Here is a 13,180-nt window from a genome sequence, read left to right as displayed (position 1 = left end):
GGCTTAGGAGCCTGTTCGAGTGCGATCACAGAAGGCGCAAGCATATGCGCACTTCTTACTGTACCATTTCAAAGGTACTAGTGTTTTTGGGATTCTAAAAACGCAAAAAAATGGCGCAGCTTGCAATGGGGGTGCAAGGCTAGAGAACCAGCCCAGCTGGGGGTCGACCTAGCTTGTTTCCCCCTTGGATCCCCTGGCAGTGGGTGGGGGGGGGGGGCACACTGGAACAGCCTTGTAAAATTCGGTTAAACTTGGCCTCACCCCCGAGCGCTTATCCGAACTTAGCAAGAATATCTCAAAGCCTAGCAAACGTAGTAAAACTTCGCAGCACCGGAAAAACTAGGTCGACCCCCGGGCTCCGCTGTTATTTTTAAATGCAGAGCATTTCTTAGCCTCGCCTCTTCCTGCGTCGGACGGCGTCCACAGCTCCGCGTCCGCAGCAGGTGCGCCTCTCCTCCTTCCCTCCTGTCTCTCAACAGCAGCTGGCGCGCGCATGCGTCGTAGTCAGCCCGTTCGCTCCGTCGCGGTCTCGGCCACGGCCTGCACGGCCGGGCTGGAGGAGCGGCGGGCGCGCTCGTTCGCCGCTCCTCCAGTCCGGCCGTGTCTCGGCGTAACAGGTGCGTGATAGCAGCGCGGTGGGGCGTGGAAGGGAGCGCGCTGCTTGCGCATGCGCGCTCTCCCTCCCGTACTGCTCTCCCTCTACTGCGCGCGCTGCAAATATAAAGCCGCTAGCGGTCGCTCGTGCTTCAGTCACTTCGTTGCTCCTTCCTTCCTTGGTTGACGCTCGCTCCACCCTAACGCGACTTTACTCTCCTCTCTCTACCCAAACCAACACCAACGCAACTACGACCCAACTACCCACCCTAACGCGACTTTACGCGGCGTTAACGACCCCCAATGCTCTGCATTTACTCGTGTTCCCTCGCGGGAAGGCGCGGGAATTTTTTTTTTTTTTGCAACTGAACACCCATTTCACACCGCTTCAACACCCCACAGAAAGCCAAGCGTATTGAAGTCGGTCGACACCCTTTTCGCCACACAGCTATAATGTTTTCAATTTTAAAGGTTCAAATTAATGCTTCACGTGCTAAAGCCAAACTTGGGGCATGAGGCGCACCGTATATGGAAACGTGCCATCATTGCAGACGAACAATTTTTTTTTGCTTATGAACATTTATGAGTTGAGGAGGGTATGAGGGGATGTCTTGTTGTTTACAGTGCAATTATACATACATGCATGCCCTTATTCAATGAACAGCTGAACACCTTTTCCACACCCTTTCAACACCCTACAAGAAAAACCAAGAGTGTTGAAGTTTATCAACACCATTTTTTCACACAAAAAGGGTGTAGAGCTAGGAAAAGGGTGTTGAGATTCAAGAAAAAGGGTGTAGTAGTCTCCCAATACCCTTTTTGTCCAAAAAGGTGTAAAAACATTCAGTGTGTGTATTCCTTCCTTGGTTCTCGTTTAAGCGCTGCTTTTCGTCACGGACGGACCGACGGACGGACGGATTGATTGGTTGACTGACTAATTGACTGATTGATTGATTGATTGATTGATTGATTGATTGATTGATTGATTGATTGGGGGTATAACGCGCCGATGCTACACAGGCAGTCATGGCTGTTACGCAGATTTAAGGACAAGTCCTTTATTTACTGAATATTCAATGGTTAGAGCTGACCAAATCTATTACATGAAGGTTCTGCACACCATTTATAAGCAAAAGACCCACAATCAAGTTAATAAATCTTCTGGCTACCCTCTCAGGCATACAATACGGCCCACTGCAAAAGTAAGAACGAACTATGGTGAGCAATCTTTCCTGTACCAGTCAACTGAAATATCAAATAAATTGGGAGAAAAATTAAACTTCGACGCCAGTGAACTTACGTTTAAAAAACAGGTCAAAGAAGTGTTACTTAAGCAAAACGCTTGCAATACTGATATATAATTAAGAGTTTGAAGTATATGTCTACATGTTTCCCTAAAGTTAGAAATTAAAAACAATTGCAAACAAAATACATTAATACGTAATTGTGACAGAGTAGTGTAACCGATGAAAGTTCATGCGTACGAATTGCTGCGTTTATGAATACACTGTGATCCTTCTGTGAATTTCAGACCTATGATTTGTATAATACATAGGAAATGTAGTAATGACTTTGCTTTGTGCTAATTCTCTATTACGATTGTGCTATTATGCTTAAATTCGTGAACAGACGTGTTATTATGTACGCTGGAAATCGGGTGGCTGAGGCCTCTGTCAGGCCGCGTTCGCCTTTAGTCTCAGCCTCCCTTGGTTTTGCCAAGAAATAAAAATCAAATACTCAAATACTCAATGAGGCGCGTTGTGGTGGAAAACTCCCGGTTAACTTTGACAGAGGATGATAGAAGCCAGTTATACCAATATATAGTCACACCCACAGACTTTGCGGAACGAGGCTACAGTTTAGCTTTTTGGCATTCGCACGCAGTGCTCGAAGCACGTTCTCAGGGAAGCTGTACGACTATTATGTGAGAAGTTTTTTTTCGAAATGAGTCACATCCAGAAACCGGAACTAAATCAGACAAAACTATCGTTAAAAAAAAAAAAACTCGGCAACTGTCCCCTACATAGGAGGTTGGGACGAAATAGGCCAGATAAAGCCCGACGAACGTGTACGCAGACCGTATTTCGTATCTGAAACGAGCCAGATCATGTTGTGGCGCCGATCAAAACGAGTCAAATCCATTTTTCCAATGGGAGTGTGCTTTTGGTGTGACGTCATGTAACCAACATTGAAGCCACCTTGTCAATTACCACCTCACAGCTCGGACGGTCAGACGGGACAAACAATAAACAATTAAATAAACAATAATAAGTAACTGATTGATTACTTTAATTCTTAATTACTTGTGGCGGAAGACTTCCCATAACTGACATGTAAACATAACACATAATAGACCCTATGCAAAATGCGCCCCGCCATCTCACGTCGACTCCGGTAACTAGGTCCGCCATTTTGGTACGGTCGTTTGAAACCGAAACCAATTAGCAAAACGTAGAAGGCGGGCATTGACCGCTCTTGGTGATGGACTACAATGCCGGAGCATTGCTTCGTGCCGCAGAGCACGCAATGCAGAATTACCGGTTCAAATGGAGAAAAGGTACATGAAGTTCCACGCTGTTGAACGAACTTTGTGACTCGAACTGTGCCGGCGCGAGAACCTTTGTGACACGCTGGGCGCGGTGCGCTTGGAGCGAATATTTGTCGTTGGTTCGCTAAACGCGGGGTTCCGTAGTCGCTGTCCGTATGAAAAATACAGCTGCGTTGGAGTTTTCTTGTCCAGCCTTTGTATTCTAAATGAAGCCTGAGCGTGCGCCGCCTATTCACGCGACTGACAGCGGCGCTCGACCGGGAAAACAGTACCACACGTTGCCAAAATTAGGCTGTTTCTTTACTCGTCCCTGTGGCTCTGCGCCCGCTTCATTTCATTGTTAAATAGTACCGCTTAGCCCCTACACGAGCCTTTATCTTACCTAGGGCTGTAAACAAACTTTTCTTGCCGCACTACGCCGTCGAAAATTTCCTCTGTGGCGGGCGCGCACGGTATGGGAGTGTGTTGTTGGTTTCTTTACGTTGCATTTAGCCGCGTGTCGTTGCAGAAGTGGCGAACGCTGTTTTATGATGATCTAACGGTGGAAAATTCGAGCTTTTGCACTTGGTTCCCGATTTTCCGGGCTGAAAGGTTTGTTGTTACGTCAAGTTAACTTGGTGCCCATTGTCATTCCAGCAACGATGTATTTACTGTCGAATATTTTGCGACTAAAATACACACTCACTCCTCTAGTTTGTCACACGCTGCACGCATGCCTCCGACGTAATGATAGTGGCCATTGATGTAGGCAGCTGAGACAATTTTAAAGTTTTATTCAAAAAGAAAACGGCCGCAGTTGCATCAGGCTGCCGCGCATCAGCTTGAGAGCTTTTGCGTTTTTTGTATCCACAGTGAAAATCCCAGTAAATTAAACTACTTCGCTGATTTATAGCGCGTGCAGTATAGCAAACTGTGGATATAAATGGAACAAAAAGAAGCATTCGCGCACCCCTGCATGTCGCAGTCTAGTAAACACGACGTTGCCCAGCCTCTGAGTGCTCTGCGTGCTCCTGAATGCTTGCTGGTAGCTCAGGTGACCCTTCAGGTGCCATGCCAGTCCTTGTTTCTGCCACTGGCGGGGGGGGGGGGGGGGGGGGGGGGAGGAGCGGGAGGCCAGCACAACTGGGGCAAAACACTCATTCCCAAGGCTACCAAGTTTTCTCCCAAGCGCCTGCACGGCACTTTGTTGCTGCTCGAATTGCTCCTGTACTCGACGTGCATCGAACAGACGCATTGGCGAGGGAAGGGAGGGGCCATTTTATCGCGGGCTTCTCCAGTCAATGTTTTGGACACTCGCTGGCTTGATGCCCTGCTGTCTCGGACGTCCCCACTGTTGTGGCAGCTCAGTGCACGCAAGCTTTGGTGGCGCCTCTTAAAACCTTCGGCTTGCAAGAGGGCGAGTAGGTGCACAGCAGCCAGGATGTTACTCCATGCTCCACTGCAACCCACCGGGCACTCGCACGCTGCCTCCACAATCGCCCCACTGTCCGTCTCAAAGGTGAGGCACACAACTTAGGGCCGGCCACTTTTCTTCTGGGAGCGAAAGCAGCTGCTGAGCACATGGATGACGCCCAACCTGCAAGAACAGAGAGAGTATAAGTAAATAACACTCAGTGAAGAACAGGACTAGTCCGCTACAGTTTATGGTAAAGGGACAGAGCAGAAAGAAGTGGCCGCAAGGAACAGACTCAAAATGACCAGATTTTGTGCCTTCCTTAACACTGTTGCAAGGGCAATAATCTACCCCTCAAACAGCAATGATGTCAAAATTGTTTGTCAAGTTCGAGCGTGCAAGTATCTCTGCATGCTTTGTTAATGCATTTTTCAAGAGAAGGAAGTTTAACATTTAAAAACCTCAGCGTGGGTAATGATACCAGTGCCCGCTTAATCGTGTTCGTCATAACTTAAGCAAGCAATAATATGATTATCTGGAACTCACTTCCAGAATCTTTCGAGATAAACAGGTAAACATTCGGGCTATACCGATGACCCATCGAATTAAAAAAAATCTTCTAGTTCAGTGAGTTCGAGCTAACGAGTTTTACTGTATTATCTATTCGTGTACACCAAAAACATGCGCTTTAGAAACAAACACAACCACCCCACCGCCAAAAAAGGAGAAGAAAGACACACAAACAGATTTTTGCGTAGAACATGCGCAATAAATAATGAAAACACACAAAAAAAGAAAATTCAAGGCGTATGTGCGCTTTTGTAGTTGACTTCGCCGCAAAGCACAATTGCTTTGCGGCAAACGCGACGGCGGACGACCGTCACGGAAAACGGCCGCAACCTTTCCGTAAACATCTTCGTCAAAAATCATCCCGTAAATTCGATGTACAGCATTTGAAAATACCTAATCCACCCACTAGCGGTATGGTCTGGCGATTGTCGCTTTCCTCTTTCAGAGTTACTGCAACAGGGACGCCGCTGCGCATTTGCATGGTAAACAACGGTGAACAAAGTGCCATACAAATGCTCATACCGGTTAACTCGCGTCAAGTAAAAAACAAAGAAGGATTTACTTACTGCGAGTCGCACGTGTTTGTCCGCACCGATGAAGGCGAGCAATGCGCCTCGGTGGCTAGGCGGCATGCCCTGCTCCGCTGCCGCTCGGATGGGTCTTTGGCGCGGCACCCCGAGTAGTATGAGTCTTCGGACACAGTCGGCAGCGCAGACAAGTCCTTCGTCCACAATCCGCGGTCTGGAGCCGGAAAACGCCGTCCAGTTTGAGCCATACCGCGTTACCATCACCTGCTCTTCCACAGTAACGAGACTTCCCGATCGGCGCCCGTACCAATATGGCCGACGGTCTCGTTTACATCAGTGTTGCTAGATCACCAAGCAATTTCGCATAGGGTCTATTGCTTTGACAGCATTGCATTAGGTCCCGTAACAAAGTTTCGCTTTTTTCTCAAATTCTGTTACGTGGATTTGATTTATTTCGAAAAAGGCTTCTCAAGTTTCGTCGATACTACGGTATGATTAAGCCGCGAGGAGACAACATGGTATGCTTCGAAGTTGAGCTCGCTGAAGATGAGAGGAAGGAAGCTGCGCATTTTTTCTCTCGCGTCTGTGTTTGTGCAAAGGGCACAACAACGTAGGCCACGAAGAAATTATCGAATATGCCGGCGATGGTCGACCACTGATATTGATAAAACCTGTGGGGATCGCGACTTTCACGCGAACCCCTTTCTGGCTACCTTTTCATCGCGGCCGGCGTTGCACAATGCGCCTCGCTCGCGCAACGGGAGCCATATACGGGAGGGCGCCAGCGACCGGAGGGTTCGTTGTCGCCAGGGTGGAGGCATTGACCCTTTTCCCCTCTGCTTTACCCGAGAACCAGTTCTTCCTCAGCACTAGGGCCACCAAATGGCGAGGTCTGGTGGGTCGCCGCGTGACGAGAGGACGGTCTCTTCTCTTGGGGATGCGGTAGCGCGCGGACGTTTCGGCGCGCTGTTCCGCACCTGGGGAACACGCCACAAACGGACGCTTCCGGGCGAGCTCGGAGACTGCACCCACGCTCGCACGCACGGCGCCCCGCTGCTCCGGTATTCAATCGGTGAGTCGAACCATCTCGATCTCTAGCGTTGTTTAATGCCTCGCTCCCAATGTTATCGTTATGGCCTACGATTAGTCTGTATGCAGTGTATTTGATTTGCACTTTGCAATAAATGCTGCCATTGGTGTTATGCTCTTGTCGCCCCTGCCTTTGTCTCCGCAAACAACGTACCCGTCCGCAGCCGGCGCTCTCAAGGCATGTGTGCTGAGCGCGATGGCTGTGGGGTGGGAAATAACTAGTGTGTGAAATGTAGAATCCTGCAAACCACAGGTCAGCCTTTTCCTTTGTCAGATGAACATTCATCAGTGTTCTCTCGGACTACAGTGTAGGTCTACCTCCCACGCTGTTTTACTGTGTCGTACCGCGGGAAACATGCCTAACGTCGAAAAAAGTCCGCAAAAGCTGGACCGTAAAAACAAAAATAGCGCCCACGAATTCTTTAACGCATTTTGTAAAATCTAGTAAATAGGGTCAGTTCAAAATAACCAGCGAGACCAGCAAAAGGCACTCCTGTTATTCCGCTCACGTTTGCACTCGTTCTTGTTGGTGCTCATTTCTGCGCGAGGTACGTTGTTAGAACTCTTCGCCGAACGCATGACTTCCAGAATCACTACAACCTTCCAAGAAGTTACACAACACTGCAGGCTAAGTAGAAGCTCCTTCCCGGTTCCACACGCAACGCTCACAAAAAACCAAAAAACCAGCCAGACTAACACATTTCCCCATCCACTCAGGATGCAGGATTGTTATATTCCCCACACCTTCGACGCACAATGTAAATATCGTAAGCAACGAGTCACTCCGCGGCACACAATATGGGAGTGCGACACAAATGCAGACCTGCAACTCCTTTACCCTTCCCTTACACCTGAGCAGGGGGACATACTGCTATCCAGCTCCCTACCACAAGACGAACTTCTGCTGGCCGAAAGGGCCGGTCGAGCCGCGATCCCACATCGTTACCTGAAATGAGGAACTACCCCGCCCACAGCTGGCTTAATAAAGAAGATCTGTCTCTCTCTTCCTACAGGAGTATCCAGGAGTTCTCATGGCTTCCCATATAACTGCTTGTCGTTTCCTCACCCGCTGGTTGCTGGTCGCTCGCTGGGGTGTCCTGGCTATCGGGAGTAGAAGGGCCGGTGCCCAGCGAGATGATGTCGATGGTTGGCACCAGGTGGAGCGACACGCGCCTTCCCTTGATGGGCGGCTCCCTCTCGATTAGGGGGCTCAGCGGAAGCTCGCCAGGGCTCAGCGGCAACTGGAGACCCTTCAGCACAGTCTGCGCCAGCTGCCGTCGGAAATGTGAATTATAATGCGGGACGTGCGTTCGAGAGAATTCGATAAAAAGGCACGGCGGCGAAACCACGATGTATATTTCCACAATACACACTGCTGGGTTGTGAAGAAAAACTCATCAATCAGGTAGGTGTTTGTAGAGACGTATACATTTCCCTCCCCGAAACTTCTGGGCTCTTATGTATAAACAAGGACAGTGCAGCTGTAAAATAGGAGTGTTTCTTGAAACATACAAAAATATTTCTCACGTGTCGCGGCGTCGCTTACCCGTTTCTCGGCTGGGCTACATTCTGCGTCCGTAGGTGACTCCGAGCCGCCGTGGTCGGGCGAAAGCGGGTCTCGGGTCTGCGAGCCCTTGGAGACCTCCAGCACGGGAGGAATGGCCGGCAGAGGACCCGGGGACGGAGGTGGCGTCTCACCCAAAGAGCTCCCAGACACTTCTGATCTCGGCTGCTGGGGTGCTGCGTCAACGTCATGGGAGGGCGTCATCTACGTCTCGGTCGTCTCCTATGAATACGTATTAGAGATGACAGGTCTGGCTTGCCCACTCAGATTTGTATTGTCTTTGATTAGCTGTTCCCTTCTGCGGTAAGGTGTGCCTAAATCGCGAGGGTTGTAGATTAATTAGAACTTGCACGGGCGACCGTTCTCGCGTGAAAATGTGTTCGTCAACGATTGTCCTTAAGAGCGGATCTCAGCGACGTGGCTGATAAGTTCTCTACTCACACTGTCGAGCACTGTTCGGGCGACTCTAGTTGTCCGTATATATAAATCCGTCTCGGTACTTCACTTTGCATAGTATGACAGAGAGTGGCGAATCCTTGAGGCGAGTGGAGGGCGGGAAACTCAGACCGCTCGTATGCTTTAGGTGTTGCCGTGTTGCAAAGGTCATGGTCCCATTCCCACGCGTACCTTAATAAAATGGAGGACTGAAATCAAATATTCCACTAAAATCTTAGAGTTCACATTAAGCATCTGATCCGTGTACGTTGCCGTCCTGATCGAGGCAAGCGACAGCCTGCCCAGCTTCGTTGACCCCGTCTCGTGCAGACCAGGGGTGCTCGGCCCCGTCCCGAAAACTCTGCGGATAGCTTCCCTTCACTCACTAAGCGCTTAGAGAAAAATGGCCACCGAGAAGTGCAAACGCACAATAAATAGGTAAGCCGTAGCCATAAGATCCCCAAAGGACCAGTTCGCAAGTTCAAAAGCGGTAAAAAGTTACACGCCAAATTGAGACAGCAGAGGCAAATGTTTGCTTTCTTGCGTAAACTTCTGTGCGCGATTCCTAGCTGAGGTCACGAACTAAATTTAAACGCGCTTTCTCGGGTTTTCTTAAAGTAATACAAGCATGCAGAGGAAACACTTTGTAGACATCTCGCGCTAAGTATTTTTGAAAAGTCAACAGATATGTCATAAACAGTAATTGGCTGAATTTCTGGCCAGTTACCAGAGCCTGGGTTTGTATTCAATGGAAGCTCTTCGTGTCCGGACTTGTCCACGCCGAGCAGTGTGCCGTCGGCAGAGGAGGTGGGCTGTGCGGTCTCGGCAACTTGGTGCTTGCCGACATCCCTGGCTGGGGAGGGAACCTTGCGGGGAATCTTTCTCTTGCGGCGGGAGCGCTTAGCGGTGCCGGTTGCGCTGGCCCACTGCTCTGGTGAGGAGGCCTCCTGCGACAGCGCGGCGTCACTCGAGAAGGACGGCGGGTCCTCCGGACGTACTGCGCTGTCGCTTGGCTTGCTTGGTTGTTCGTCCATGGCGTCACCCTACTCAGAGGGGAACACAGAAAAGTTGGGTTGGCTGAAAAAGGCAGCAGGAGGAAAGCATGTTGTGTAGCTTCACCCACAGTGATCGAGAGGGCCCGAAGTCATACAAAACTGCTTGTCTGCTCTCGCGACGCAGCTCATTCTCGCGCTTGTAGCTTTTGGCTTGGCGTCATGCTGATACAAGACCCTCATAAAATTATTGTTAACACAACGGAGAGCGCCGTCTACGCCCTTGCTGTTTTGCAGAGACCGCTACACGAACACCTTCCAAGCGGGCGGTGCGTTTAGTCGGCGTCTCCACAGTGCTTCTCCCCCTCGGTGACGTCGTCTGTCCGCTTGCGACATGGCAGCCATTTAACCTACAATATGACCTCTCTAAGCACGTTGGGGGAACGACCCGACTCCCTCAACGTGCTTAGAGGTCATACATACAAGTTTGTTTCATTCTAAAGAGTTGGTGTTTTACAGCACCCCCCCCCCCCCACGCTTGTCCGCCAGCAAACGATGCTTTATTCATTGAGAAATGTAACAATTTGAGGCAGAATTATAATTACCCCGCTAAATCATGCTTTTCGTTACGTCAGCGATGACGTATCGAGGGACAGTAGTGAAACGAACGGCCGAAGGCCTTGTTTGCTGTCAGTCCTCCGCTCAGGACCGCTGCCCACCCTCGCTTTGTTTTTGACCGGATTTGTGCCTGGATAATGTTTGTGACGGTTGATAGTACTCATTTCGTAAAACATTGGGTATGCTCAAAAACAGAGTCACAGAAGGCAATGTCGCTCATGCCAGTTGGCCAAAGCTCAACGCGCCGGACGACTGTGCGCGCAGTACGCAATGGTGCTTATATGCTAAGTGTGCGTTTGCAAGTTAAATTGTTTATCTCACCATTCGTACCGTGATAAACATAATATGCATTAAATTTAAGCGCAAATAGCTCGTTCTGCAATCTTATAACCCCTGTTTAAATTGCACTGGATATGCAATGCCGGCCGCAGCCAATCGCACAGCTGCCCATATATACGTCATAGTTTCTAGTGCAGGAAAATGGGCTATGTGGGTCGCATGTCCATTCTCTACTTTCCTAATTATATAGCTTATTTGAGTGAAGTTTGCGTTGAAATTGGTGTCCGTGTTATTCTAACGAAGCAATCTTTAGAATGAACCAAACCTTCATTTTGTCTTTACGTATAACGCTATACGTAGTCCTCGCTTCTGCGCAACCGCTACACAAGCGCCGATTTCATTTCGCTTCGCTGGTATCCTTGTCTGTACTAGGCTGTCTCCGGATCATCTCATTTCCATACCGCCCATGTGCCTAATCATGAGAATCTTAACAAGCAAGCATCGTGCAGTGTAATCTTTTGCGACATTGTCAGGGTTCCACTGCAGCTTTCCCTTCTAACGATCAAATACAGCTGTTGTGCGAATGCAAGCAGTGCTCCGGCAAAAAAGGGCATGGTACGCACCACGGTGTTTCAGGGCCGTGCTTGTGAAGCCTTTGCCCCGTCGATGCGACGTTCGGATGTTGTCGCCAGTGTCGGGAGCTCAGCGTCCTGGTATCCTGTCGGATGAAGACACAGCACGTCGGCGAGGCTAAAGAAGACCCGGTCCTTGTTGGCGGACGACCTGGTGCTGCTCTGTCTGCTTTTGTCGAACAAGCTGGAACGAAAACGGCTTATTGGGTGATGCTGGTCACTGGTAGACCAATCGTTTCTGCTTCTTTTTCCTCTTCGGATTTCCTCACTACCTTCCTATAACTTCTTTTTCTTTACCGGAGTGGCTCATACCTACAGAGGGAGACTTCGTACTTGTTACCCCGGGCAGATGCTTGTCTTATCGCGCAAGCGCAAACGCAGCCTTTCTACAGGGGCGGATTATCCATGGTTCAAAGGATTCAAATGAACCGGACCCTCCGGGCTTAGGGGCTTCCCAAGGGCCGGAAAAAAACGCCAGACTTCGTGGTTTGATTCGAAAGAGCTTAAGCCTCTTGCCGATTTCCCCTGATTGAAACATAGAATATCCATTTCAATAACGAATGCTTCGAAGAGGCTGTTCATTGCGTAACGTGCATAATCCTGAAGTCAGCGCACAGTTCTTGAGTCTGAGCATGCTGTAGATTCTTGCGGGCAAGCCGTTCCTTTTTCAGGCTTCTACAGCATAAATGCGTCTTCTTAGCTGCGTCTTCTCATCGCTGGGATGTACTCTAGGCTCACTTGAAACAGAACAGCACAGCTCGAATCCCAAGTCTCGGACACGCGGTGGTTAGCGCGAGCGGATACAGCGAGGGCTGCCGCGGCAGGTTCTAAAGAAATCAAAGCCGCCTTGATGATACGATCCGAAGACCATGACGAACTAGCACAAACGAAACACGAGGCAAATTCTTTGCTGATGTTGGAAACCGCGCTGATGGCCGAGTTTTGGAATATAGTTTTACAGTGCTTCAACGCCACCAGCAAGGAACTTCAGAGCGCAACACTGTCATTCAGTGCTGCCGTAAGCTTGATGAAATCGTTGTGCGATTATGTATCCGGCTTAAGAGAGAAGTCCGATGAAATTGAAAAGCTTGTGAAGGAAGCGTCGAACAATGCTTCGTACAATGCTTCGTACAATGCCAGCACCCAGAGAAAGCGAAAATAGTCGACACGATAGGACAGCACTGAAGGAAAGAACACGCCAGAGCCACGAGTCTCTTCAGCAAAGTTCCGCTGTGAAAAATTCTTCGTCATGGCTGACAATCTCCTGCACGTTCTCACAGCTCGCTTGTGCGCTGACACCCGAAGTCTGCCCGGAGTTTACTGTTATTAAAGATTGGAAGAGCTTTTCTAAGCGCAGAGGCGTCTGCAGGCAGTGGACCTCGTGAAAAGTTTTCTTCTGATCTGGCTGGCACATTTCCCAATGAGCTTGAACCGTTTATTTCATTTGCGAGCAACGAAGGCTGTTCTTCTGTGGCAGACATGCTGAAACATCGAATTCGTGAAAAGCTTTCATTCAGAGAAAAGCGTTCATTCAGAGATGCTCGTGTTGCTGTTAGGTTTTCTCTTGTGCTTGATGGTCCCAAATTGCACTGGCGAAAGATCATTCAGCAAGCTGGAACTGATCAAGAACGGCTTAATTCGGTCAACGATGACTTACAGCCGCCTCAGCGATTTGTCGCTGCTGAGCGTGGAGACTGAGATTCTAAGGAGGACCGTTGTTGAAGATTTCATTAACTGTTCTAGCAAAAGGCAGAAAAATGCTTGCAGAAACGTACATACCTTTCTCCCTTTCTTTTCTTAAAAGATGTATTAAAAATGCGCGCCAATCCACCCTGTGAAGGTGCTTGGAAAACGAAGCTGTGAGGAGGAGGAGGAGGAGAGGGAGGAGGAGTACAATTTTTATTGTTTCGAAAGGTCCTGGGTGGACCGTGGAGCCCTC

General features: G+C 49.3%; 1 protein-coding gene across 1 annotated transcript in view; it reads right to left on the bottom strand.

The window, feature by feature from the left end:
- The window catches only part of LOC144137779 (neprilysin-2-like), a 71,682-nt gene extending 58,976 nt beyond the window's left edge, over window positions 1-12,706 (bottom strand). Inside the window, exons 1-4 of the mRNA XM_077669755.1 lie at window positions 11,233-12,706; window positions 9,448-9,763; window positions 8,268-8,461; window positions 7,788-7,992 (exon numbers count right to left, since the gene is read on the bottom strand). Of these exons, the coding sequence (XP_077525881.1) occupies window positions 7,788-7,992; window positions 8,268-8,461; window positions 9,448-9,754 (706 nt within the window). The 5' untranslated portion in view covers window positions 9,755-9,763; window positions 11,233-12,706. The remainder of the gene's footprint in view (window positions 1-7,787; window positions 7,993-8,267; window positions 8,462-9,447; window positions 9,764-11,232) is intronic.
- Between the last annotated feature and the right edge of the window lie 474 nt (window positions 12,707-13,180).

The sequence above is a fragment of the Haemaphysalis longicornis genome, unplaced genomic scaffold (genome assembly GCF_048455015.1).
Source record: "Haemaphysalis longicornis isolate Haplotype H1 unplaced genomic scaffold, Haemaphysalis longicornis Haplotype H1 scaffold_5, whole genome shotgun sequence".
Classification (NCBI taxonomy): domain Eukaryota; kingdom Metazoa; phylum Arthropoda; class Arachnida; order Ixodida; family Ixodidae; genus Haemaphysalis; species Haemaphysalis longicornis.
The sequence above is the reverse complement of the archived record's forward strand: the minus strand, read 5'-3'. Positions and strand labels throughout refer to the sequence as shown.